At 45.6% G+C, this 25,555-nt stretch overlaps 1 protein-coding gene across 1 annotated transcript; it reads left to right on the forward strand.

Moving 5' to 3' along the window:
• The first annotated feature begins 1,159 nt into the window (after positions 1-1,159).
• On the forward strand, positions 1,160-24,206 carry LOC119445019 (E3 ubiquitin-protein ligase MIB2). The gene is made up of 7 exons (XM_037709347.2): positions 1,160-1,478; positions 2,853-3,007; positions 5,096-5,222; positions 8,060-8,281; positions 17,001-17,182; positions 20,939-21,147; positions 21,709-24,206. Exons 1-7 carry the CDS (start codon positions 1,287-1,289, stop codon positions 21,930-21,932), a joined length of 1,311 nt encoding a protein of 436 aa, XP_037565275.2. The 5' UTR covers positions 1,160-1,286; the 3' UTR covers positions 21,933-24,206.
• The last annotated feature ends 1,349 nt before the right edge of the window (positions 24,207-25,555 follow it).

Below are 25,555 nucleotides of genomic sequence, written 5' to 3' on the forward strand. Positions count from 1 at the left end.
GCTGCTGCATGTCCAAGTTTATACAGCTGATAAAAGTACTATACTTACTCCGTACAGCTCTCTACTAATTTGCTATCACAACCTTGAACCCGACTTGAACAATACTATTCCAACTTGAACAATAGGGCTCAGCACTTTCAATTAACATGAAAGATAACTTTTGATTTCATTCTTTGCTGTTCAGTATAGTTCTACAGCTGGGTTCTTGTCCATCGCCCCCTATATCCACTGTGTTGTGTCTCCAGGCATAATTTTCTTGTCGCGCTATCAACGTGTTCAGTAATATAATATTTACCAGTCAGCTTCATGGTACATCTGTAAATTTTCTACACTGTAAATCAACGTTTCTTCAACATTGCTAACGTCCTGTCATATTTTCCGATTCTTTCTCATAAGATTGCCGAAGGTGAGTTTGTTGCCAAATGCGGGTAATCACCAATATCTCCCGCACCCGTTAGCGAGCATACTATCTTGAAGCTTCTAACTGAAAAGCCAAGTGCTACTAATTATAGTCGGCATGCTTTCCTATATAAAAAATTGCTCTATACACGGAGCCGCGCCCCATCCTCCATGTTATATATGCAACGCTCTTACCTATTCAGCAACAGCGATGGCTGCTCCCATGTCCATATTCGTCATGTATGTGTACAAGATCTGGCTCTCCTGGCCACTGTCACTCGTGCTACTCATGGTCATCGTGGAGGATGTGGCACGTTCTTTTGACTGCAGGCATAACGTAGCACACTGAACATTTAGGAGCAGGCAGCTCACCAATAAACCCCCGTGTGCTGCTTTAAGGCATAAAATCTGCCAGAGTCGAGATCCTTGCTATAAAATGAACAAGAAGAAGGCAAACCGAAGGGCCTGATTATTGTTAGTCACAACCATACGCAGCCAACAAATACTACAGTTGCGCATAACTTGCAAGTGCATTGCATGTTATGTGCAGCACAATTCTTACTCTTAACACAGCTGCACATAATTTTCAACTGTGTTCATATGGCCGGAAGCATATTATTAATTTCAACGCCACAAAACTCTTGTTGGTTGGGTTGTAGCTGGCACAAAACTCTTGTTGGTGTAAATTGCAGCTGCTGTTCTGCATACTTTGGTTAAAGAAACCTTTGAAAATTGTTGGAAATTGTTGCACCCCCATTAGCATTACACATTGTTATTTGTTGCCTGTTCTGAGGTGCTTAGCTGACGTGTGCCTTTACCGGTGCTTTAACAAATTATTCACTTTTCGTAATTCTCGTAACAAGTCACATTAACTCTCGTTGTGTGGTATGTTTTTTTTATTTGTCTTTTTTAGTGGTCAAGCAAACATCATAGAACTGCTGCTGAATTTGGGCGTGGAAATTAATGCAACCAATAAGAAAAAGGTTACAGCACTGCAGGTTGCAGTGAATAAGCAGTATGTCAGCTGCGTGCGCATTCTGATCAACAAGTTTCCAGAACGCCTTGATGTTAACACTCAGGTAATGTACCGTTTGGCTGGATGTCTCCTAATTGCAGAGCTGTTCATATATTATAGTGACCTCTATACCATATAGCCTACAAATGTTCTATATGTAGAGCTAGTTTGTTCTTCCCTGCAATCAAAGCAGCAAGGTGTGACAGCTGGGCCTGTCGGTATGATTAGATTAGATAGACCCCATCTCTAAATAACAACATCACCATCATCAGCCTATTTTATGCAGACTGCAGCACGAATGCTCTGCAGCACACCATTAGCTCACAACATCTGATTTGTTTTGGTCTCTGTTAGCGAAACCCATTAAGACAAACATTTCTGCCAGGAACTCGTGAGGAGCCCTTTAACAGCTAGTGCAGTGAAGTGCAGGCCCCCACACCCTGATCATTTATCCACTTTACTTAAAGGGCTACTAAAGAGAAGTTTGGTTGTATTTCTGTCTGTAACGATAAACTACACTTTATTTTAAGGCTCATTCACACCGCCGACTTCAGGAGGCCGCGTGACCATTTCCGACTGGCGACCAAAAAGCGACTGAAGGCAACCGAGGCTCACACCGGCAATTGCAATCGACCTGTTTCCATCTGCTCACAGTTGCAACGCCTCCTAAAATAAGTATCAGCGTATACAGACGTCCTGTTCCTGCGCATCTGATTGCTTCTCCAGTTTTACCACTGCGGTCGCGCGACTGAAAATTCTAGCACTGAGCGACTGGGCCAATATGGCCACTTTTCCCGAAAAGCTACCATTTGCGACCGGTCACTTTGCGACAAACTGGGTCGCGCTACCGCTGCCAGTCGCACGGTGTGAATGAGCCTCTAATGTAGTAAAAAACTGAAAGCGGCATGTTTTGAAAAACTGTCCGAAATGACTCAAATAAGAATAAAATAATTGAAATATGTTATAATACAAGTGTACCAGCACAAACATCGGAACGAAGTTCAAAAATGGGAGTTTGGCCTTTATTTTCTCTTGTAGTAATCATCCTCGTACAACGAAATTAATAAAAAATATAGTTTAAGGCAGGCTGTAGATAAAGCAGGCTAAACAGATTGATTTTCACTTAAGGGTCTTTTTAACCCTTTCCCCTCTGAAGGAAATGGCAAAAAGTGTACCAAATTACTGAGATATTTCCAGAAACATAACTTCATCATGACTATATTCATCATTCGATTTGTTAGTAGAATTTCCAGACGACTGTACTTGTCTGTGGCAGAGGAGTTAAGTAACACTGACTGATTGACACTGGCTGTGACTTGCACATGCACATCATGCACTTGCACATGCACATCAATATTGTATTCTGAACCATCCCACTGAATGGTTGCCTTGTAGCCCCGATTGTTTACTAATTGGGAGCTGATTTTACTCTTTGCAGGACAGTGTAGGTGATACGCCCCTGCATTATGCTATCAAACATAAAAGCCTGGAAATTACTGACATGCTCATGAACTTCCCCACTGTGGATTTTACCTTGTGTAATGAGAGTGGATACAACATCCTTCATCAAGCAGCTGCTGTTGGAAACAACTTGTGAGTTCTAATTGGGCGAAGGGCGGCATTTTCTATACATGTTACATGACAAGTGTGCTAATCTTTCCAGTGCAGCCAACCACTACAGGCAACCGCTGTCTGCATAATAGTGGTGGACTGCAGAGACAGACGACAGAACCAATAGTGTTCTTGGTAGTTTTATATTGAACTTCATTGTGGACATCATTCATACACCGCATTGGCAGAGCGCTCAACAACTCCTATTCTTTCATTGCATTTAGAGTATGTGCATGAGGATTCAAGATAGCGTTATTTCAAAGACACAACAAAGAAAAATGTTATCAGAAAGATTGGATTTGTAGCCTCTGCAATGGTTTCATCTGCACTTTAGTTTTGGCACAACATTCAAGAAACGAAAGTCTAGCATTCACTTTCTCACCTGATAGCGTATTCTTTCCAAGTTCTAATTACGGGTTTCTTTTTCGTTTTCCTATTAAACACTTCTCTGCTATCCCACTTAGGCACCTCAAACCACCTCCATGCTCTATTATCAATTACAGGCTCTCAATAGCTGAACTTTATGCTTTATGATCTATTTGAATGATGTAGTAGTGAACCACTGCTTCTTGTGTTCCGGATTTTGATTTGCTTATGTTGCCCGCTGTACGCATCAAGTGTGTGCAAGTATGCGTGCGTGTGTACTTAAGAAGTCCCTACAATGCTTTAGTAGTAGAAAGTAAGATCGACCTTGATGAAGTGGCATGTGTGTGCTGCTTGGCGGTCACTTTGATTTTAATCAGCCTTGTTTTGGAGGCTCCCGCAATGCAAAATAGAAATATTTTTGCTTGGCGTGCACTGTACCAATTTTGATTCATATTGTTGCATTTGAAAGAGGAAAGTAAGTCTATGTATATTATTGACATATTTTTCATTTAGGTCATAATTTTTTCTGTTACTGAGGTTGCCGAAAATTAGATAAAAAAATCTAAGCCTACATTTTACACCTATGTCCCTTCACAAAAACACCAGATATCACCATACTTCCAAACACACCTCTGAGGGTGCCCAATGTGAACAAAATGAGTGTGCAATATAGGAACTTAAAGTATACCCATTCATTTGGGAATGCGAATTTTGATGAACTCTTGTAAACAATGTAATATAAGTTTTATGTAAGCTCTAATCTAACAACTTTCTCACTGTCAGGTGCTCTTACAGATGCGAGATATTAAAAATGTGATATATGTTATTGGTGGGAGATAGAGTTGCAAATTTCGTGCTTGTTTTTCTGTTTAATAATTTTTGCTAACGTTCCTTAAAATCTCGCACTTTCGCCCGAAAGGCAAAGCGTTGATTGCGATAGCAAATTATGAGAAAGCTATACGAAGCAAGGATAGTAGTTTTATCGGCCGTATAAGCTTGTAAAGATTCGTTTACTATGTTACCAAGCAGGGTGTCAAGCGTGCACAGGCACCGATGAACACATCTCACTGGATGACTGCAGACATTCGCTGTCAAAACGCCTCTCGCTTTAACGCGAACTAAGTGGCGAAAACATAGAGCACACTGAAGTCATCAAACCTCGGCTCGCCTTCACTCTGCACCCTCCGCATATGCCTTTTAAGATAGGACCCGCGCGGCCGCGCTCAGCCTCGCCATAGGCAGCCGCCGCCCCCCTTCTACCTTATGCGCGATGGAAGACGGTGCGCTTCCTCCCTCGCACGCGCGATATCGAGCCACCATCCTTCTCGGCTCACCCTCGGCCGCTTTCAAATGCACCCACAGCATATGGCACGCGGCCAGGATGCTGTCGCACTTGTACTTTATATCGAACACCACTAGGACGCCAACGCCGACAGCGGAAATGCGCAGTAGTGTACATATAATTGCAATAAAAGATTGAAATTCGAAGTAGAAGTTGTTTCTGTAGCTGGCAGAAATTAGCTTTTCTCTCCTAAATGCAACAAATTTGATTCCAACACACTCAGTGGCCGCATAATGGGTGCTTATTTTCATTTCACATGTACTTCCTTGGAGAAATTTAGGTTTGTCATCAGGCTAGTGGTTTTTGTTTGTTTGCAATAATCGTTTTATTACATTTTGTGTTTGTCTCTTCTGCTGTTGAAATGCCACGGAGAGGATCCTTTCCAAAAAAACAGACCTTGTGGACATGAAGGACAAAGACGGCTGCACTGCCCTACATTTGGCAGCTGTTGCAAATAACTATAGTGTTGCGAAGACTTTGGTGGCCCAGGTAATGCACTGCCATTAAAATAGCTTTAACTCTGTACTTGAAGAAATCAAAACCATGACTTGTTCGTTGCTGGCTGCTCATTGAATGAATCACGGTGTCAACTTAAAGAAAGCTTTCACTGATGTCATAATATCTTCAAGCGTGCAATCTAATGTTGAGGTGGGAATGTGAAATATTTTGAATGTGTTTTTCTGAACACTGAAGACACTTATTTAAATAGGTTTGCTTGTTTACTTCTGGATTTTTATTTCATAAAAGATTTAGTCATCCCTGGCAGATTACATCAAGAAAGCAAAGATGCTGTTAAACTAAATTGATCGGACAAGAACTCATCTTGCTATCAAGTGTCTAGTTCTAGCGTCTACTTTTATGCATCAATATAACAGTTTGTTAATTAGTGTTCTTATAGTTCTAGTGATGTAGTTTATCAACATAGCATGGTACTAACGCAGAGCAAAGCGATACGCCTTTCTTATGACCCCTTAAATAAGTCTTTATAATCATAAAAACCAATACAAACCTTTATATTACAATAATACACTAGCGAGTCAAAGCCTGAAAGCATTACGTTAAAGTGAAAATAGCCGCTGTAAGGGAGCAAAAGAAAACAAATTTGAGACGAAATCAGCGTAATCATTGAAAAAAGCATGAAAGCATGGCACCAACTCACATGACATGTAATATCTTTTTCATAATCGGTAAATTGAATTCGAATGATGATAATCAAATGAAGCTCAATACGGTGCATTTTAGCACTCAACCATAATATCGTGATTCGAATTTCATGTGAAAATGCTCGCTGAGCTTGCTAATCATAACTTTTCGCACTGCTTGGACAGCACTAGTTCCTTGCTATGTCCCGAAATTTAAAAATGGTGCGGATCCCACACACTGTGAAAACCGATGTAAGCGAAGCTTTCTGTGCTTTTAGTGTTGATTGACAATAACTGGCGGTGTTGTTCATGGCAAATGTTTTAGTTCATCAGCATTTAGTGCAATACTAGAGTGGTGAGTCGATGTTAAACCTTACTTGCATGCACCACTTGTGTTTGTATAAGTAGTACACTACGAGACGTGTTTGTTTGAGGTGCTTTGCGGCATTGTTCATAGCCTCCGAGAAAGTTAGTACTGTCGTTGCCTGACACTGCGTAACACATCGTGACAGAAGCGTTAAACTTTATTTAAATTATGTGGCTTTATGTGCCAAGTGCTCATAATCTGATTATGAGGCATGCGGCAGTAGGGGAGTGCAATTTAATTTTCATCATCTGGGATTCTTTAACGTCCACCTAAATGTGAGTACACGTTTTTGCATTTTGCCCCCATTGAAATGTTGCTGCTGTGGTTGGGACTGAAACCGCGACCCTGACAACACCATTGCCACAAAACTACCGCGGCGGGTACAAAAGTGTTGACATGATGGGCGGCCGATTCCGCAGTGTTGTCTAGACGCTGCTGTGCTTTAACGCGGCTATGCGTCTGCAAGCCCTACGTCAGTTTTCCGATTACCGGATTTGCACGGGGTTTCTTTTTCACAAATAGTGGCAACGTATCGTACCGTAACTTGAATTTAAATTTGTTAAGTTCATCTGCAACTGCTGCCTTGTCTAGTAGTAGAAGCGTTTCCTTTACTTTTTACGTCGCCTTTTCCCTGTCTCTGTCTTTTCTTTTTTTTTTTGCTTTTTTTGTCCTTTTCCCTACCTTCATGTATGCGAGCTGCGAGTGAAGAGTTGCAAGGCTATGCAGCAAGACTGTTATCTACTCGTTTCATGACTGCGTCGGTTCTACCTATTCTCTACCTCCCTACCTCCCCCTACCTACTGTTGTATCTAACTTCGCTTTGGACTGTTGCGCGATTGTAAAAGGTAAGCACTGCAGTATCGGAAATGCTTTTTAGGGAGGTCAATGATAACTAGAGCAGTCGCGATGTTATTGTGGTTACGCCCATGTTGCTCGATTGAAAGCTCCAAACGCATCGACTATCCTCTCTGCCGTGCTTCTGCCATGTATATATATATATATATATATATATATATATATACACGATCTGAACCACCTCAAGACGCGGCTTGCAAGACAGCGACAGCAGCAACAGCAGCATTGGAAAAGTCGAAGAAACAGGCACATAAATGTTCGTTTTAATGATATCTAGGCTCCCTTGTGGGACACACACACACACACACACACACACACACACACACACACACACACACACACACACACACACACACACACACACACACGCACACACGCACGCACGCACGCACGCACGCACACACGCACACACACACACACACACACACGCACGCACGCACACACGCACGCACGCACGCACGCACACACACACACGTAAATGCTTCCCTGTTGAATATTTTGTTCTAGCGCGAATTTTTCTGAGGTGGAATTTGTATTTCCAACCTTGTGAAAAAATTACTTTGCTATAATTGGTACCCTGTAAGATTCTGCAGTTATATTACAATATAATATTATAATAGTTATATTAAGTTTTAATATTATAGTTGTTATAGCTGCTTGGTGTTCCATCGAAATAAAAAATGGGTATCCCAATTTGGCACCTTATATCCAATAATTTGTTAAATTCGTGTTCGTTAAGCAGAGCTTGTTTTCTGATGTGTTGCACCCTCTCACTGATATTTAATTTGCAGAATTCTGAAGGTGCTTCAGCCACTTTTTGTTCTGTGCAGTTACGTTGCTTGGCTTAAAACAGCAATCATTGTGAGCTTTTGGAAGGGATAACTCAAAGCATGAATTTATTGAGTGTGTTGCACTTCATGATTGTTTAGGCATTGTATGCAATGATTCTGGCACTCCTTTAGGGAAAGTGCACCGTTGACCTCAAGAACACGCAACGACAGACGGCCCTCTTCATGGCCGTAGTCGCAGGCAACTGTGAGTTGGTTGAGCTGTTGCTTGGAGTGGGTGCAGACATCAATGCAACAGACAAGGACGGCGACACGCCCATGCACATGAGCCTGGCGATGCGATCTGACTTACTGGTGCAGTCTCTAAGCCCATTGCAAGCTCCGGCCATAACTGCAGTAGGTCACTCCTCAAATAGTATTTTTCAGAGAAATAAGGGAAAGAAAGTAATGCAAGTCAGGCTAACCATACAGATGTCCAGTTAAAACAAGGGGAATGCAGGAGATGGCGATTCAAGGTGATGAGTAACACGAGAACAAGGTGAGGGCAGGAGCCAACGTTTTGACAAGTGGACTTGTCGAAACGTTGGCAAGGACAATGGGACCTTGAAGAAGACAAGTCCACTTGTCAAAACGTTGGCTCCTGCCCTCACCTTGTTGTCGTGTTACTCAGATGTCCAGTTAGTTGGTCACATAAGAAAAGGGCATAGACGGTTTGCATAGATGCATATAGGTGGCATAGAAAGCAGACGGTTGACGTACAGTGCATAAACACAGTTTCATACACACCATGCAGTGCTTTGGAAACTAGAACAATTTTACGCATTTTTGCATTCGCCACAAAAATGCTTATGCTACATGACAGCAAGAAATCTGAGTGTGTTTTATAATTTGGCGCAAAGTTGGCTTTATACATGGCAGTCGTATATGAAGCAGTTGTCCAACAGAAGACATCACAGATCTGGACCTGCTGACGACAGAATGACAAGCAATGTGACAAGCTTGTATGACCGCTTATTGCACAGCTTCTGAAGTGCACTGGTTGCATTCGTAATCAAAACGCAGTGCACTAAGTAATGAAGGCTCAAGGCCCACAAATATGGGATTTCGCAAGACCTTAATTGCATATTTTGTAGGTCTAATATATCCGTAAATTATTTTTCTGAAACCATTGCAGACCAAATGGAAGTTCTCTGCGAATGTGCAGAGTGATGCATTCTTGTGATGGTTGTTTTTACAAATATTTCACAGTATTTCTTGCTGTTTATTAAACGGGGCATAGAAGACAGAGTGTGTCCAGAGTATTCTGTCACGTTCATTGATCTAAAAAACATCCTCACCTTGTGGGTAGCTTTCTTGCTTGATGCTGGAGGCCATGAACTCAAGATTCTTGCCTCAACTCATACAATATAGCTAAGCCCACCATAGCTGAGCTAACCACTAGTCTTTAAATAAAGATGAAGTGATGAGCTGCCTCAGGATTATGAACAGTATGGGTAAAATGAAATTGTATCTGTATAGTGTACCTGGTATGGTATTTGGTGGTCTGTACCTTTTGCCTTGGTGGGTTTTGGTGGCAGATATGGAGGTAGCCTGGGATATAACAAGTTTTATTGCGATAGCGATTATATGGACACACCAGGAAAATGCTTACCTTCGTCTCTGCTGTCGGCGTCGCGGTTATGTTCCGTATAAGTACGATAACATCCTTGCCATGCACTCTATGCTCTTGGTAAGAGCAAAAGCTTCCCAGGGTGAGCCAAGAAGGATGGTCGCGTGATGCAGCGCTGCCTTCTCGCGCTCGCAAGAGAGGTAGGCGGGGAGGGTGCGCGCGCAAGGAGGGGTAATGGGCAGGTTATTGCGCATTTATTCTACTCCAGCTGCGGTAGGAACTGACTACGGCCTCCGGAGCTTTCCCGGGGGTGCAGAGCCCCCCGCCCCTAAAGTGTCAATACCGGAGTTCTGTTACCCACATAATTTGAAGATTATTTTGTGTTGCCTCTACCTTTTCACTTTTGTTGTGGCTAAAAGGTTACGGCATTACTGTTGGCGCGCACGTGCACGGCTTTTAAGCGACGCTTTATAGGTTCACAAGTGTAGGCGGTGGTGGTGGTAGCGGTGATGGCACACTGACAAGTGGGTCGATCCTGGTGATTGTGCAGAAAGGGTCCAAGCTGAATGATACATACCCCTGTGGGCTTGGAGAGCTGTAAGGCACCCTTGAACTACCCTTGTCACATGTGGGACCTACAGAGACAAAATCACCAGCCCTTCCCCTGTTGAGAAAATGGGGGTAAACGAAGCTTGTCTGATTCTAGCGTGAGGGCTTCCGAAGGCCAGGTGAAACGTCAGCGAAGAGCCGCGGACCCCGAGATGCGGAAGCGCGGTGTTGAGGCCAAATGTCAGCAAAGAGGCGCCGACCTTGAGTTTAGGTTAGAGCAAACGAAGCGGAACGCCTGCGAGTGTCGTCTTGCCACAAGCTTTACTTACCCCCATTTTCTCGAAAGGGGAAGGGCTCTGAATTTTAATTTATCCTTTCGCTTTATTTTGGCAAATCCTGACTATAGGAGTACAAGCGCATTAGAAGCACCAGCGGCGGCTACCTTATCCGTGTTTCCTCACTTCAACATTTTTTTTAAATTTTCGCTGAGAACACCGTGCACAGACACAATATATTTAAATATATACACAGGGCAAAGTTTATTATAGTTTTTAAAGAGAAGGTGGTAGCCAACTAAATGGATAGCCTATGCCTAGAGAATGAATACGAGGTGTGTTCAAAAAGAAACCGAACTTTTGCTTTAACACCTTTACTGCTTATAGTACAACATGTTAAGTGCTGTCCCCTTCAATGTAGTCCCCTCTATTGGCAATGCACTGTTCCCATCTTTTCTTCCATTTTTGGAAAGCCTCCCGGAACGCACTTTCTACAATGGTGTGCAGGTCTCTTCTCGCGTTGTCCTTGATTTCCTCTACAGTTTGGAAATGACGGCCTTTCAAGGTAGTTTTCAGCCTGAGGAATAGAAAAAAATCACAGCATATCCACGGGGTGAATGATGATGAGTGGGCGAAGCTCCGGAGGGAATCATCGGATCTCCCGCTTAAGGGGACGCTAGCACAAACGCGTTAGAGACGTGCAGTACTCTCTAGTAAGGGGGAGCGGCCACAGCGTCTTACGCAGCCATTTACACATGCCGGAACGTGCACCGCGTTTGCCGACGCCATCACATGACTGCTGAGAGAGTATACCCCCCGTATTCATAAACGCTCCTCGACTTGAACTTGGCTTGCCACCGCTTTGGGCAGCGCGTTCGAAACGCGTTGAAGGTAAGGCGGAGAGGCCACAGCGTCTTACACCGGCTTCTTACACGGGCCGTAACGCGCTAGCACAAACGCGTTAGAAACGCGCTAGAAACGCGGCCTTTCGTTAATGTTGGGTATTTATTGCCATCGTGGTGCGTGTGTCTATGTGCGCTTCGTGGCGTAGTGGGCTAATGCCGCGCGCTCGGAAGCGAGGGGTCCCTGGTTCGATTCCGCGCTACGGACACAACTTCGGAATTTTTTTTCTCATTTTTTCTCAGACTGGTTACATACTACTACTACGACGAGGGACGAACGGGTGCCGCTTTAAGGAGCTTCGCCCCTAAAAAGTCTGCTGGGGCTAGGTCCGGAGAATATGGTGGGTGGGGCACAACAGGAGTGTAGTGTTTTGTTAAGTAGCTGCGGACAAGGAGCGACGCGTGAGCCGGGGCATTGTCATGATGTAACATCCAAGCCTGATTTTCCCACAATTGAGGCCATTTACTCGCACAGAATCTCTCAAACGTGCTAGGATTCCCTGGTAAATTTGTTCACCGTCTGACCATGTGGCACAAATTCCTGATAGACACTGCCTTTGCAGTACAAAAAAAAAAAAAAAACCAACATCACCTTCACTTTTGACCGACTCATGCGTGCTTTTTTTTTTTTTTTTTTGGACGAGAAGAACCTTTGGCCGCCCACTGCGATGACTGCACTTTCGTTTCAACATCATAGCCATAAACCCATGTCTCATCGCCTGTTATGATGTTCTTAAAGGGCCCCTAAACCACCTCAGATATTTTTTAAGGATTTCAAGTAAGCACGCGCATCGAGTTCAGAATGCCGTCACGATCAACGATGCCAAACACTGCAGCGCTACTCGGCGCGGGCGCGTATTTCTATTTGCGCCCAAGCCCAGTGCTCGACCGCTGGCGCCGCTTTGCGCCGCTCGCGCGTACCACGTTTGTAGCCGCCGCCGCTGGAACGGAGAACACGCTGGTCTGGTGGTGACTAGGCACGACTGTGGCTGCTGTTAAGGGATCGATGATATTCCTAAATAGGTTAATTGTCGGAGTCATGAGGGAGGTAGTGGCCGAATACTGCACCAGGGAGGCCAATTCCTGTTCTGGTGAGGGAGTGACTTTGATGAAGCTTAGTGGGCCTTCCTAGTTTGGTTGCACCTGAACTAGTATAGCCCCACTAGCTCTCGGCGATATATTTTTTTTCTTGCCGGTGTCGGGCACCACTCCATGCCTGAAAACGTGGTGGACTGGAGTAGGATTCGAACTTACGACCTTCAGATTTGAAGCAGGGTATTCTGCCTCTGCTCCACACCACCAAATCCTGACTGGGAGCTTACCACTGTCGTTGAAGAGAAAAGTGTACAATCATTGCATTCTACCGGTGCTAACATATGGGGCAGAAACTTGGATGTTAACAAAGAAGCTCGAGAACAAGTTAAGGACCGCACAAAGAGCGATGGAACGAAAAATCTTAGGACTAACGTTAAGAGACAGGAAGAGAGCAGTGTGGATCAGAGAACAAACGGGGATAGCCGATATTCTAGTTGACATTAAGCGGAAGAAATGGAGCTGGGCAGGTCATGTAATGCGTAGGATGGATAACCGGTGGACCATTATGGTTACAGAATGGATACCAAGAGAAGGGAAGCGCAGTCGAGGACGGCAGAAAACCAGATGGGATGATGAAGTTAGGCAATTTGCAGGCGCAAGTTGGAATACGCTAGCGCAAGACAGAGGTAATTGGAGATCGCAGGGAGAGGCCTTCGTCCTGCAGTGGACATAAAATATAGGCTGATGATGATGATGATGATATTCCTAAATAAACGCACCACTGTTTTGATGATCCAAGTATAATCTCACTATCAGGGAGGGAGCAGTCTACCTGACTGGAGCAGTATTTCTTTATTTGGGGTGTTGCGACGCTGCGCTCCGCAACCCCCCAACGACTGCCGCTTCGCGTCAGGCGCCCGGCACCGCGGCTTCCGCCGCGGCACCGGGGTTCAACCGACCGCGCCGCCAAACAGAGAGGAAAAAAAAAGAAAAGCGTGATACCAAGAAAAAAAAGTTTCTAGCCAAGGCGGGATTCGAACCCGCGTACGCGTGGTCTCACTGCGAGCGTCGTAACTACTAGGCCATACAGACACTTTTTTTCTTTCATGGTATTTATTACTTTAACACGTAATCCAATAAAACACTCACCAATTGTGCACAGTCACAGGATGGCGGGCACAATGATTCGCACATAGAAAAACAGAAGAGGCACTGTTCCGCTTTAAAAGGGTGGTAAGGCTAAGCACCTCACAAAAATGGGGTACCAGTCCGGTTGAACATCAAGTCCATCATAAATATGTTTTAGATGCACAGTAATCTAGATGAAATGTACCCTTGTAGGTACAACCGGTTCGGCGTTGCGGTCCATCATTCGCGCCTTCCACAAACTGTGCATTCCCATGAGAAAAAAGATGCTGAAAGGTACATTGTCATCAGAGGTCGGCAGCAGGTATCGCACTGTATGGGGGTTGATTTCAAAGTCTTTCTTTAGAGTCTTTTGGAGGATATCCCAAAATAGAATGGCATCTTTGCAGCCAATAAAACAGTGTTCAATTGTCTCTGGTACGTCACAATGACGACAATTAACAGAAGACACAAAAAGTACCCTTTTTCTGTAGCCATGTTTTTACCGGTAACGTTTTACCATGTAGTTTATAAAAGAATGATTTGCAGCATGGGGATATATAGATTTTACGAACCCGCTTTAGTACATCGTGGCCTGGCTATTCAATGTATAGTGATCGGTAAAGTGGAGGCGGAAATAGCATGAACAGTAAATATTTGTACAATCTTTTACGTGACACGGAGTACAAGTATTCAGTGGAAAACCGAACTGTCAGGAAACGAACCGCCAAGTAAACCTCTTGCATAAACCCCAACAATCATAAACGCGAAGAAAAATTTGAAGAATCAACTAAACCAGGCAAAGAATCAACAAGTGTGACTTGTATGAATGATCGAATTATAGGATGCGAAGCATTCCGAAAAAAGAAGAAACGAGACCATACAGACACGCTTCCAAAGCATGCATTCATGCGAACCATATGATTGCGTTGGAGCACCTTCGGCGAAAGAAACCGCCTAGAAACACGGTACGCGCGAGCGGCGCATGGCGGCGCCAGCGGTCGAGCACTGGGCTTGGGAGCAAATAGAAGAACGCGGCCGGCGGGCACGCACGGAGACAGTCGAAGGTGAGGGAGCTACGAGAGAGTTGAGAGGGAGGGCGAGGGGAGCCACTGAAGCGACAGGGTTGCCGAGGCCAAACCTGCTATGCATCCCTGCCGCCCTCCTCCCTCAGCTTCGACGGTCTCAGCACGCGCGTGTCGCCGTGCCGGCGCTACCCGCTCCCTGAAGTTTCGTTCACTGCCGTTATCAGGATGGGACAGAGAGAGATTGTGGTTGTGAAGAGGAAGAGGCGCTATCGGGATGCGAGCGTTGGCCGGCGTGGGCAGTTTCGTGGCCCTCGCTCGCTATGTGCTTGCGCGCCGCGATATTTCACGACTCGCACCATTGGTACGTAGCGCTATGGTGCACAAATACGTCAAAAATAAGTCCTTCTTTTAATTCGAACAAATTTTCGGGCCCCTTCGAGTTCGAATTATCAAGATTCGGCTGTGTTTTCTGCTGGTGCGTCACACCCTTGGACAGGAACAACTCCTTTTGCACACATTGCAGGCCCTTGTCCGCATTTTCGTTGTCTTTGGTGCGAAAGAAGCTTTGTAAGGCTTCCAGGCCAGCAAGGGCTTCGGCGAAGGTAGCCGGTGGGCGCAAGCCTTCGTTCTCGCCGCCGTCTTCAGGCGCCTCGTCCGCCACCACCTCCGCTACGATCTCGGCGAGTCGTAGCACCGCGCGCGCGGCGTTCGCCTGTTTTCGCCGCTTAGTAGCTCGCGTTGAAGCGAGGGGCGAGGTAGCTCAAAGGTCAATTCGCTCGCCGCTGCTGTCGCGCTTCGTCACTTCGGGCGAACGAGCAATGCAGAGAAGTCGCGGAGAGGAGGGGGCGGGAGGGGATTGACCACTGCAGAGAAGCCGCGCGGCGGCCGTCTGCCACTTAGCGCTTCACAAGCACATGAGAGCGGCTTTTTTGCACACCTGAACGATAATTTTTCGCTGCAGAACGTATCATACGACCGCAGTTTGCCGCAATGCTGAACGTTGCTGCCGAATAATTGTATTTTCCGGGAACGAAATAACACATTGCTCTATGGGGTTATGTTTATTTTTCGTGATTGCAAACGTAGGAGCCGGGTAATCGTATTAAGCGGGAACGTATCAGAGAGGTTCTACTGTATGTGTTTCGAGCATATGCTACACCTTTGCTGCACTTTTTTCTTGCATTATGATCCCCATGCTGTAACAACTGGTTAAATATTTACACATGGTTAAAGGAGCAGTGAAGTGGTATTTGAACGCAGTAAGAAAACATGGGCATGCAAGCCAAATAATACCCTAGTTTATGCAGCGGAATAACTTCAGTCTGGCATAATGCGTGGATTGCACTCTACTATAGCCTATTGAGGCTTGTACTTTGCCTGCCCTATGCGACATCAGCAATGATGTTACAGCAGGTGTGATGTGTTACGGGACAGATTTTCTTATCGCCGTTTTTCGAAATGCCAGTTGTCTGATATCAGGTGACAGTGAACCATAGACACCAGCCATTGGGTGATCGCATTTGACCATGAAATACTTGTGAGCATGAGCTAGTGCATGCATGTACACACTTTGAGATCTTCTAAAGAACAGGGTAATTTACTTTCCTGACTATATTCTACGTCATTATACGTATATGTGATTCAACATTTGCGAAAGAAAGTGTTTCTTATGAAGCCACGCCTTTTTCGCATGGCGGTCACTAGAGGTAGCGATTGTTCATGTACAGATTTTGTGCCAGTAATAACCGTGACTGCTTGCTATCACTCCTGATAGTCATGCACCTTGACACTCCGCTTGCTCTCGAGGTAGACGAAAAGTCTGCAGCAAAAAAAAAAAAAAAAAAACATATCCAGAAAAGCTACCCAAATTCTAGGATACCTTCGCTGCAATTTTTCCTCCGCTTCAAGTTCTTTATATCTTCTGCTGTAGAAATTTTTAATCTGACCTAAGCCTAAATATTCTGCTCCAATTTGGCACCCTAGCCCTGGGACACTAACTACTGCACTTGAGCATGTCCAAACTTATTCAGTTGACTTTATTTGTAACTACTGCCGTACCACCACTGTAACTGAACCGAAAGATTGATTACGTTTTCCATATCTTGTTTCTCGTCGTGAATTCTGTCTCGTATTTGTTTACTTCATAAAATATAGTATGATCACTACCTGCACCACGACGTTCTTCGACTTTTTCACATCTTTCCCCACATTGATCATGCAGATAAAGGTGAAATAATGTCACGTACGTGAGATACGCATATGCTCACAACCTTTTATTGACCAGGCCTGTGAGGACTAAAACCGCCTTCCCTGACCAGTCAATCGCCTTGACTGTTAAGCACACCCATTTCAGAAATGCTTTAAGTAACACATATGACATATGGTGTTTGCAGGAACCTAATAATGTGTGTAGTTTTCTTTTTTCCCCCTTTCTGGCCTCTTGTCTCAATAATGTCGTTGACTCTGAATGTAACTGGAATGAATAAATACATAAATAAATTAAATAATAATTATTTTTGGAAATAGTTCGGCTTTTTACCAGCTTTTTTGTAGTATGGTTGGAAAACAAGTTGTCTGGTTCTGAACCGGCAGATTGTAAGAAAGCTCTTGGAGAACCCTCAACCGGAAGTTGACAGCACTTGGGCATTGGCGTGTTTCTTGGCCGCCGAAGGAGCAGACCTTCACCGAAAGAATAAGGATGGAAAAACACCTCTTGAGATGGCTGGCAGCGCTGCTGCGGTCGAACTTCTTTTGACCTGGCGAACACAAAAGGGGTAAGCTGTCTCATACTGTAACCTCAAGTACGCTGCCTTCCTTCCGTAAGTTAGTTAACGCAACAGTATAGCCAGTGAAATTACGCATGCATATTTGTCATTTTTTTTTGCACAACTCATATGTGAGTAATAACGGTTTTTCCTTTGGGCCAGCTTGTGAATTGGGAATGTTGTGAACGCTTTTCTGGTTCTTGCAAATCATTATGCAAACATTTCGTTAGGCAGAATTGTCAAGCAGTTGAAACAACAAAAGAACAGCGCAACATCCACTTTCTTTTCTACAGCTGCGTTGCACTCAGTGTTATCCACTAAGGACGCTTATTGCGCCCATGGCACCTACAATGTTTTACATCTGCGGTCTTCGGGGGCTTGATGCACACTTGATAGTGGCGGTCATGACTAGTGAACAGCTGTTCCATATATGCCGCATGTCTCGGCGCTCATGCCTGTGACTTATGTAGTGCAAAAAAGTGCCGATACAATATATATATATATATATATAAAACACGCACTTCACCTGTCGAGAAAATGAGGGTAAGTGAAGCTTGTGTCTGTATCTGACCGTGGCCATGTGTGTATCTGAAGAAAATGACCTTGGTGGTCATTTTCTTTCTTTCTCTCTCTTCCTTTCTCTTTTTCTTTATTTCTTTCTCTCTTTCCATATCTCTTTCTTCCTTCCTTTCTCTTTCTCTCGTTCTTTGTTCGTCTGACCTTCGTGGGATTTTCTTTCTTTGTCTCTCTTTTTCTCTCTCTCTATCTATATTTATTTCTCTCTCTCTATTTCTTCCTTTCTCTCCCTCCTCTCTCTTTCTCTCGGTCTTTCTTTTGCTCGTTATTTCTTTCTTCCCCTCTTTCTTTTTCGTCCCTGGCCAATGAGCTTGGACCCTTTCTGCACAATCTCCAGGATCGGCCCACTTTTCAGCGTGGCACCGCCACTACTACCACCATCACCACCGCTGAAACTTGTGAGCCTATAAAGCTTCGCTTAACAAGGTTTGTCATAGCCCTAGAGGACATAATAGCACGGTGCCCCTCTGAAAAGCATTGCTGCTGCTTTGAAAAAGTGGATAGCTCATGCCTCAACAGATTTATGTGTAGGGTGCCATGTTGGGGCCCTCGTGCACACAATTTGATCATGCATAGAGGTAGTTTTTGAGATAATTGTGATTTTTTAACAGCTATTAATGTGGCTTATTCCCAAACCACTCGTACGATCGCTACAGAGTAGTAGGAGCAACCCTGGAGTGGAGTGCGGCAAGAATGATTCTTTGTTTGCATTCGTTGCACTCAGTTTTATTGAATGAGGGCACAGCTTTCACGACGTTTGTGAATTTTCGAGCAATCATTATGCGGCTCACAGGCCAATCACGTTTCGTTAACGGTACAAAGGCAGGATGTCGATTCTTGCGATTCTGCACACCATATCATTGCTCTGTACTTCGTTTCAAATTGCGCAATTGATTTAAATAGAAGTTGGTGATTTTTCCTATTTCTGCCTGCAGTAAATAAAAAATACTTAGGGGGAACTTTTGTAATAATAAATATTTTTAATGAGAAATATCTGTCAAACAGTAAGCGAATTTATGATTCTAATATTTCCTCGAATGACTGTTCGATAACAGACATCTTTCATATGCGTGCCACTTAAGTACTATTCGTGTAATATACAAGAACACAATAGCGCACCCAGGATCTCTGCGAGGAAGGGGGGCGGGGTAAATTTTTGTGTGGGGGCGAAGCAAAAACTTTGCATAATATGCAATTTCCTTGCTTTAGCCAGAGGAATCCAACAGCAAATAAAATTCTTAATAATTATAATAATGACACCAAGGATGATGACGATGCTTATTTCTTCAGCGTTTTACTCAAAGTAATTTAAAGGGCCCTCTAAACCACCCAGAGGTCGAAATTTAGTTGTGGTGTTGCTGTTGTACACGAGTCTACAACGAACACGTAGCTGCGAGAATTTTTCGAAATAGTGCCGTAACAGCAGCGTTACGCGCGTTTGATGATCGAAACACGACCCTCGCTCGTTTCGCTCTTTCCTTCGCTACTATCCTCGTCGGCTGGTCTCTCCTCCTCGCTGAGTGCTCCTCCAAATGTCACGTGACATATGTCATCGCCAACGCGCTGTCCATTTCCGGTTAAGGCACGTCCATCCATGCTAGCGGCAAATATACCGACGGCGAACCGGCCTCCAGTGCTGTAGAACGTCTGCCGCGCGAGAGGTGTCCAAAGTAGACAGCAGTTCGGCCGGCGCACCGCCGCAGCACGATCAACGGGCCGATCGACAACCGCGAAGCTGCGCGCCTCCGCCACTGGCGATACGAAAACATCGGCTGCAGCTCAGCTGCAGTGCACGGCTACCGACGGGAGATGACCAGCTCGGCTGTACTCCCATCGCAACCGACGGCGCCGCTAATATCAGCGTATTTTTCTTCTTTGTGTATAATTAATGCGAAGAGCGATAACAACGATACGGAAATATTGCGGCTTGTGAGCGTCGGTAATTCATTTCGAAGCGCCATCAGCTTTAGCTTTGAAGGGAACCGGAAAAGGCCTAGCGACGATATCGGCGTCCTCCGAGAGCAAAACCGCTGTCGAAGGGCGGCCCGCGAATGGTAAACGGCGCGCGGCAAGTTACCGTGCCGGTAACGTGCTACCCGCTGTGGCTACCCGCTGTGGCTGCCGTGCCGGCCCGTGCTCATGCGAAGCGTGCCGCTTCGCATGAGCGGCACGCTCATGCGAAGCGGCACGCTTCGCATGAACGTGCGAACGTGCGGCACGCTTCGCATGAGGCACGCTTCGCATGCCTCTGGTGAGCGGCACCCTGTGTTGCGCGCACGTCTAGAAAGGCCAACACTGTCCCATTCTGTTCGCGCGCAGCTAACCAGACCGGTAAGCACGACTGTGTTGGATGGGACGCAAGCGATTTGGCACTTGCGTTACGGGCTGTAATTACCGATTCGCAAGCGCGCACAAGCAAGCAACACGGCGAGGAAGAGCAGGGAGCGCGCGTACCTGCTAGCAGACAAACCGGAAGTCGTAGGTCCTTGTTCGACCAATGGGCGTCGTAACCGCTGTTGACATCACCAGATGCACCCTGCTGACATCGTGACGACCGCTGGGGATACCGGAAAAGCCAAGAGAGGAGAACGTTTTTTTTTTTTTTTTTCTTTTTTTTTTTTTTTTGTTGCGCGCACGGCGCGTAACGCTGCAGCGTTTGGCATCGTTGATCGTGACGGCATTCTGAAGTCGATGCGCGTGTTTGCTTGAAATGTTAAAAAATATCTGAGGTGGTTTAGGGGCCCTTTAAGAGTGAATGAATAAATACAAGACAGTAATAGAGTGTTTTTGTTAATCAGGAAAAGTCGACCTCAAGCAACCTCCTGAATTGTAAAGACAATGTGAACAGAGCGCGGAAGGTACACGTTGGACTGGTGGGGCTGTACGCGTAAGGGGGGTTAACTCGGCCTCAGGGAGGGGGTTACAACACCCGAACCCCCCCCCTGCAAGAACACATTGTATTCGAGCAAACACGGCACATTGCTTCTTTTTGCGTGGTTTGCTGCTTCATCTGCGAAAAATTTAATGTCATCAGACCACTGACCAATTTTCCCAATTTAATTGGAAAAAGTGAGTGAATTAGTTTGTTCCCAAGACTGCTCTCAGGTTGACGGTTGGGAAAGCCGGTTCAGTTACATTAAAGGAAAGCATTGCACGAGGATGACGATAGACGGTGGTGTTATCTTTCAGGGATGCAGCAACTGCAGTTGCTTCCACGACATCAGCCGTGGATGCTGAGAATGCTGTGTCGAACCGACGCATTTGCAAGATCTGCCTTGAAGCTGATGCCGAAGTGTGGTTCGAGCCCTGTGGCCATCATCTGTACTGCTCGGAGTGCTGTCGGCGCATGAAGCGCTGCCTTGAGTGCAGTGTACCAATCACGGGGAGGGTTTCAGTCTGTGAGCAGCCATTTTTTTCCCCTTATTGTCGGTTCTTGCACCTTATTCTCTTTTTATTTGTGAGCTTCTTGCCTCTTTTCCACCTCACTTCCACTCTTGAACGTTAAAGGGAAACATGAATTTATACTCGGATGGTAGATTAGGCTCCTTGAATGCCAAGTAGGCTAGATGGTGCAGCGTGTCCATAGCACAGTGCGAGAGAGTTACGTGGCGCGTTTCAGGCGGGTGGGGGGGGGGGGGGGGGCGGTGGAATTATGATGTGGTGTTACATTGCCTTGAATGCTAATCGCATTGACGTTGACAGTCTACGTGGGATGAATTCAGCCGAAATTCTGTCTAATTTCTTTTCTAAAAATTGTTTGGGTGTTTACAATTCGTCTGACAGCCAAGTGGACATTTTGAACAAACATTTCTGTGTCCTCCATGTATGACTCGCTCAAGAGTTCTTTCAAGCACACATTCTCCCACTTAGTCGCTTGTGGATCCTCTCACTCATTTATTTACTCACTGTAAGCCCTCCACCCACTCACTGTTCTATATTTATATTTTTGGTCTGTGCAGCTGAAAGATTGGGCAGCAGCACTGAAGCAGGCCGTCAAGCTCAGAGGGAGCTTGAAGCAAGGTTGCAGCAGCTCGAGGAAGTCCACAGCTGTGGCATCTGCATGGAGCGGCAGCGAAATGTCGTCTTCCTTTGTGGCCATGGTGCCTGCGACTTGTGCGCCGCAGATCTTCAAAATTGCCACATGTGCCGCGAGACCCTTACAAAAAAGATAAAAGTTTATTAAAAAAAACTTATCGGCAAGATATGCTCCAGTTTCATGCATCCTAAGTCATGGAACCTATAACGCATGAAAGAAGCTTAGGATAAAAACTAAAGGAAAGGCACAAACTCATTGGCTGGAATATCTGGCATGGTCCGAATACATCCACTTTCTCTGTTAGGCAGGCATACTTATATTTGCTAATTTTGGGACATTATCTCCTCTTTTTTTTATGCCATTTGTCGTATGTAAACAGCTGCTTTTTATTATATCGTGCCTTTCTGGCAACTCGATTCCTGGGTTGGTTGTCGCGTACTCTTTGATGAGGTCCAATGCGTGCAACAGTAGATGTGGAAGTATTTCAGGGTACTTCTCGGCAGTCCTGATTTGCCAAAAATTTCACACTCTCTGAATCTATAAAATGCTTCATGTGGGACAACAGAATCGAATTTTATTTGCAGGCACTAATAATAACGTTTTTTTGTGTGACATCCATATAGATAGCATTTTCCAATATTTTATTTTGTGTGCGACATTGTGGGAAACTTAGAACACAACCTGATCACCTTAAAAGTACCACATTCGTGCTGTCATTTCGTGTCATTTCGACACTGTACCTTGCATCAGCTTTATTATTTTTTGTGCATGTACTGTGCGTGTCTTGAGCAGAGGGAAATAACTGGAATATGATTTTCTCTTCCTCAGCACATGTTAACTGTACATGTTCATGTCTAGAACATGTAAGTACATGTCCAGAACAGGTTAACCGCTGTAGGAAAATACAGTGTAGACCGCTTAAAACGTAAGTCGCCGGAGTCGCGAATATCCCCACTATAAGGGGTACCGCACTATAACCAAAGCAACAATTTTCAAGGCCCGCACATATGCAAAACATGTGCACCGAGCCGCCATGCGTATGCGACAGTCGAGGAATGCGGCTAGAAAGTTTGCATTCACAGTCGAATCTTGTTAATTCGAACTAAATAACGCGGCGGCGCCTCCGACCGGCATTGCTCCGGCACCGCCATAGAGTAAAAGCTTAGGAGAGACCCCTCAATGTCGCGCGTGAACAAAAAAAAAAAAAAAAAGAAAAAAGAAAGAAAGAAAGAAAAAACGCGGTGGAAATTTCACCCTCTCTCACATGGCAAGGTCGCCGATTATGGGTTGCGCCGGAACTTGCGTGTACGTGCCGACGTCTCAGCCACGCTACCGTAGCCACGCGTAGAAAATCGCAGTGAACCCTCCTTTCTCCTTAATGTTTCCTCTACTTTCTAGTCACTTGTTTACCTTGCACGCTGCGGCTACTGCGCAGAGGGAAGCAGCGGCGCGGTCCCAGGCCGGCCAACGAAGCTGCCCACGCCGGCAAACGCCCGCTTCCCGATAACGGCAGAAAATGAAACTTCGAGGAGCTGGCGCCGGGCCGGCTGGAGTGGCGGCGCGTGCACGGCGGCGGGCGCGCACGGTGACACTCGAAAGTGAGGGAGCTACGAAGGAGGACGAGGGGAGCCACCGAAGCGGCGGAGTTGCCGATGCGAAGTCCGCTTCCCTGCCGCCCTCCTCCCTCACATTCCACGGTCTCCGCGTGCGCCCTTCGCCGTGCTGTGCCGGCGCCGCCCGCTCCCTGAAGTTTCGTTGGCCGGCGTTGGCAGTTTCGTGGCCCTCGCTCACTATGCGCGCCGTGATACTTCACGACTCGCACTCAAGATTCTGGTTTCAGCCTCACTGGCTGTTCGTTCGCACCACGTGCCCTTCTCCACCACTTCGTCTCTTTCTTCCTCGAGCACTCCTTGGGGCGCCCATTTGAGGGGAGCGTTCGCCGTCACCGCTGACTTCCGTACTCCCAGGCAGCCGCACTGTAACCGGTATTTCGTTTCCCGCAACTGCACTATAAGCGATACGTGTATACATGGAGTGCTATGGGAAAATTAACGGCAGTCTGAAAAGACCGCGCTATATCCGGTCCTGCACTATAAGCGGTTACGTTATAAGTGGTCCATGCTGTATAAGACTGTAGTTTTAATAATAAGTTTGTAAGGCTCAGCAAAAACTAGAGTTTCTACATTGTCTTCCATCCATATTTCTGTAAATGGCACGGTGCCGGCACTCATTTTTGGTGTTGTTGGCTTAATGCTTCTTTTGTATTTCTGCTGACTGCAGAAGGTTCACTGCATATTTAACAATGTATTTTTGCTGTCATGTTCTTCCGGCCAAAAAGTGTGCTCATTTTGTACATTAGTGCATGCTTGTTTCTGGAAACAGTGACTGACTCATGAATAATAAATCTTTATTTTTGATGTAGCTTCATGTCGCGTTTATAGGACGATTACTGTTGTTCTGTGACACTTGTGAGTTTTACTGTTTTCCAAAGGTTCACAAGTTTCTTCCAGGCACAACTTTGCAGGCAAAGACCAACATGATTGTAATATCAAATGCTTTTTTGAGCTTCACAGTGGCAGGACTTGTGGTGAACTCAATAATACCATGTAGCAAGTCAGTCTGAACTGCCAGCATTTAAGCTGCACCTTCAGCACTGTGAAATAAGTCGCAGTTATGCCAGCACGGTGAGCTATTTGTTATCATTAGCAAAGTATTGACCACTACACAAAGTAACGTTCGTAGTTTTATTGGCCATATAGGTTGCAGGAAACATTTTCTGACTAACCACCAAGCATGGTGTCACGTGCATACAGGCAAACATGAATAGATATTTCTTGACTTCGAAAACACTGTCACAACGCTGGCGTTATGAAGAGCACTGGTTGCGGTGAGGACACTGTAATTGTTCCGCCTCTCGGTTCAACGCGTCTGCGAAACTTGACATTAGGCGACTTCCAAAACTAGGCGTCCGTGGAGAGACTGCACATGAAGCCACCTGACATCTCGGCTCGCCGAACGCTTGCACTCGCCGCATATTACACCTAAGGCGCGAAGGCCCCGTATGGGCTCACCCGCGTCACGACATCTCCGCCTATATAACACAGCGCCTGTGCACTCTGCTTTATGACGTTGTGCTACTAATACCAAAATTTCACTGCTAAGCTCCGCGAGACAAAAACGGTATACGTCAAGATCACCACGGCTTACTCGGGAGCATTCCCATTAGAATCTATGGCAGTCAGGGGAGTAGCATGATGTCAGGGATCAGAGTGCACAGGGCTTGTGCTATCGAGGAGCCTATGACCATGCGCAGCCACGGCCGGACTTGGAGACATGCGCTCGCCTCACCGTCCCTTCTCCACTTCCTCCCATGGCGCGCGCACTTTATCACGTAAGCAATCGCTCTGTGGTAGCTATAAGTACTACAAAATGTGGCTTATAGCCCATAGAAATTACATATTTTTGTAGCTCGTTTACGTTGTGGCTCGTAACGAAACGTTCAGCTCCGTACATTCTTACGTATCATATGTAAGCCACTCAGTGGTCAGCATACTCTCTAACTAGTGCACTCATACCTAATACGTGGCAGTGGGTCTCGGTGAGCTTCAGTGAATGGGGCTGTGTGTTAGTTGAGACCACAAAATATTTACAAGCGTAATGGGATTGTCTACTCAATTTGCGGTGCTTTCTGACCATCATAACTTATTGAAACTTTACCATTGTAAAAAATAATCGCAAAGTTGTTTCCCACGGAAAAACGTGATGGGTTG

Source organism: Dermacentor silvarum, chromosome 3 (assembly GCF_013339745.2).
Source record: "Dermacentor silvarum isolate Dsil-2018 chromosome 3, BIME_Dsil_1.4, whole genome shotgun sequence".
NCBI lineage: Eukaryota > Metazoa > Arthropoda > Arachnida > Ixodida > Ixodidae > Dermacentor > Dermacentor silvarum.

Coding starts and splice junctions, on each gene's coding strand:
- LOC119445019 (XM_037709347.2), top strand. CDS start 1,287: ATGTTTTTTTTATTTGTCTTTTTTAGTGGTCAAGCAAACATCATAGAA. Junction 1,479..2,852: donor GCCTTGATGTTAACACTCAG/GTAATGTACCGT, acceptor TACTCTTTGCAG/GACAGTGTAGGTGATACGCC. Junction 5,223..8,059: donor CGAAGACTTTGGTGGCCCAG/GTAATGCACTGC, acceptor GCACTCCTTTAG/GGAAAGTGCACCGTTGACCT.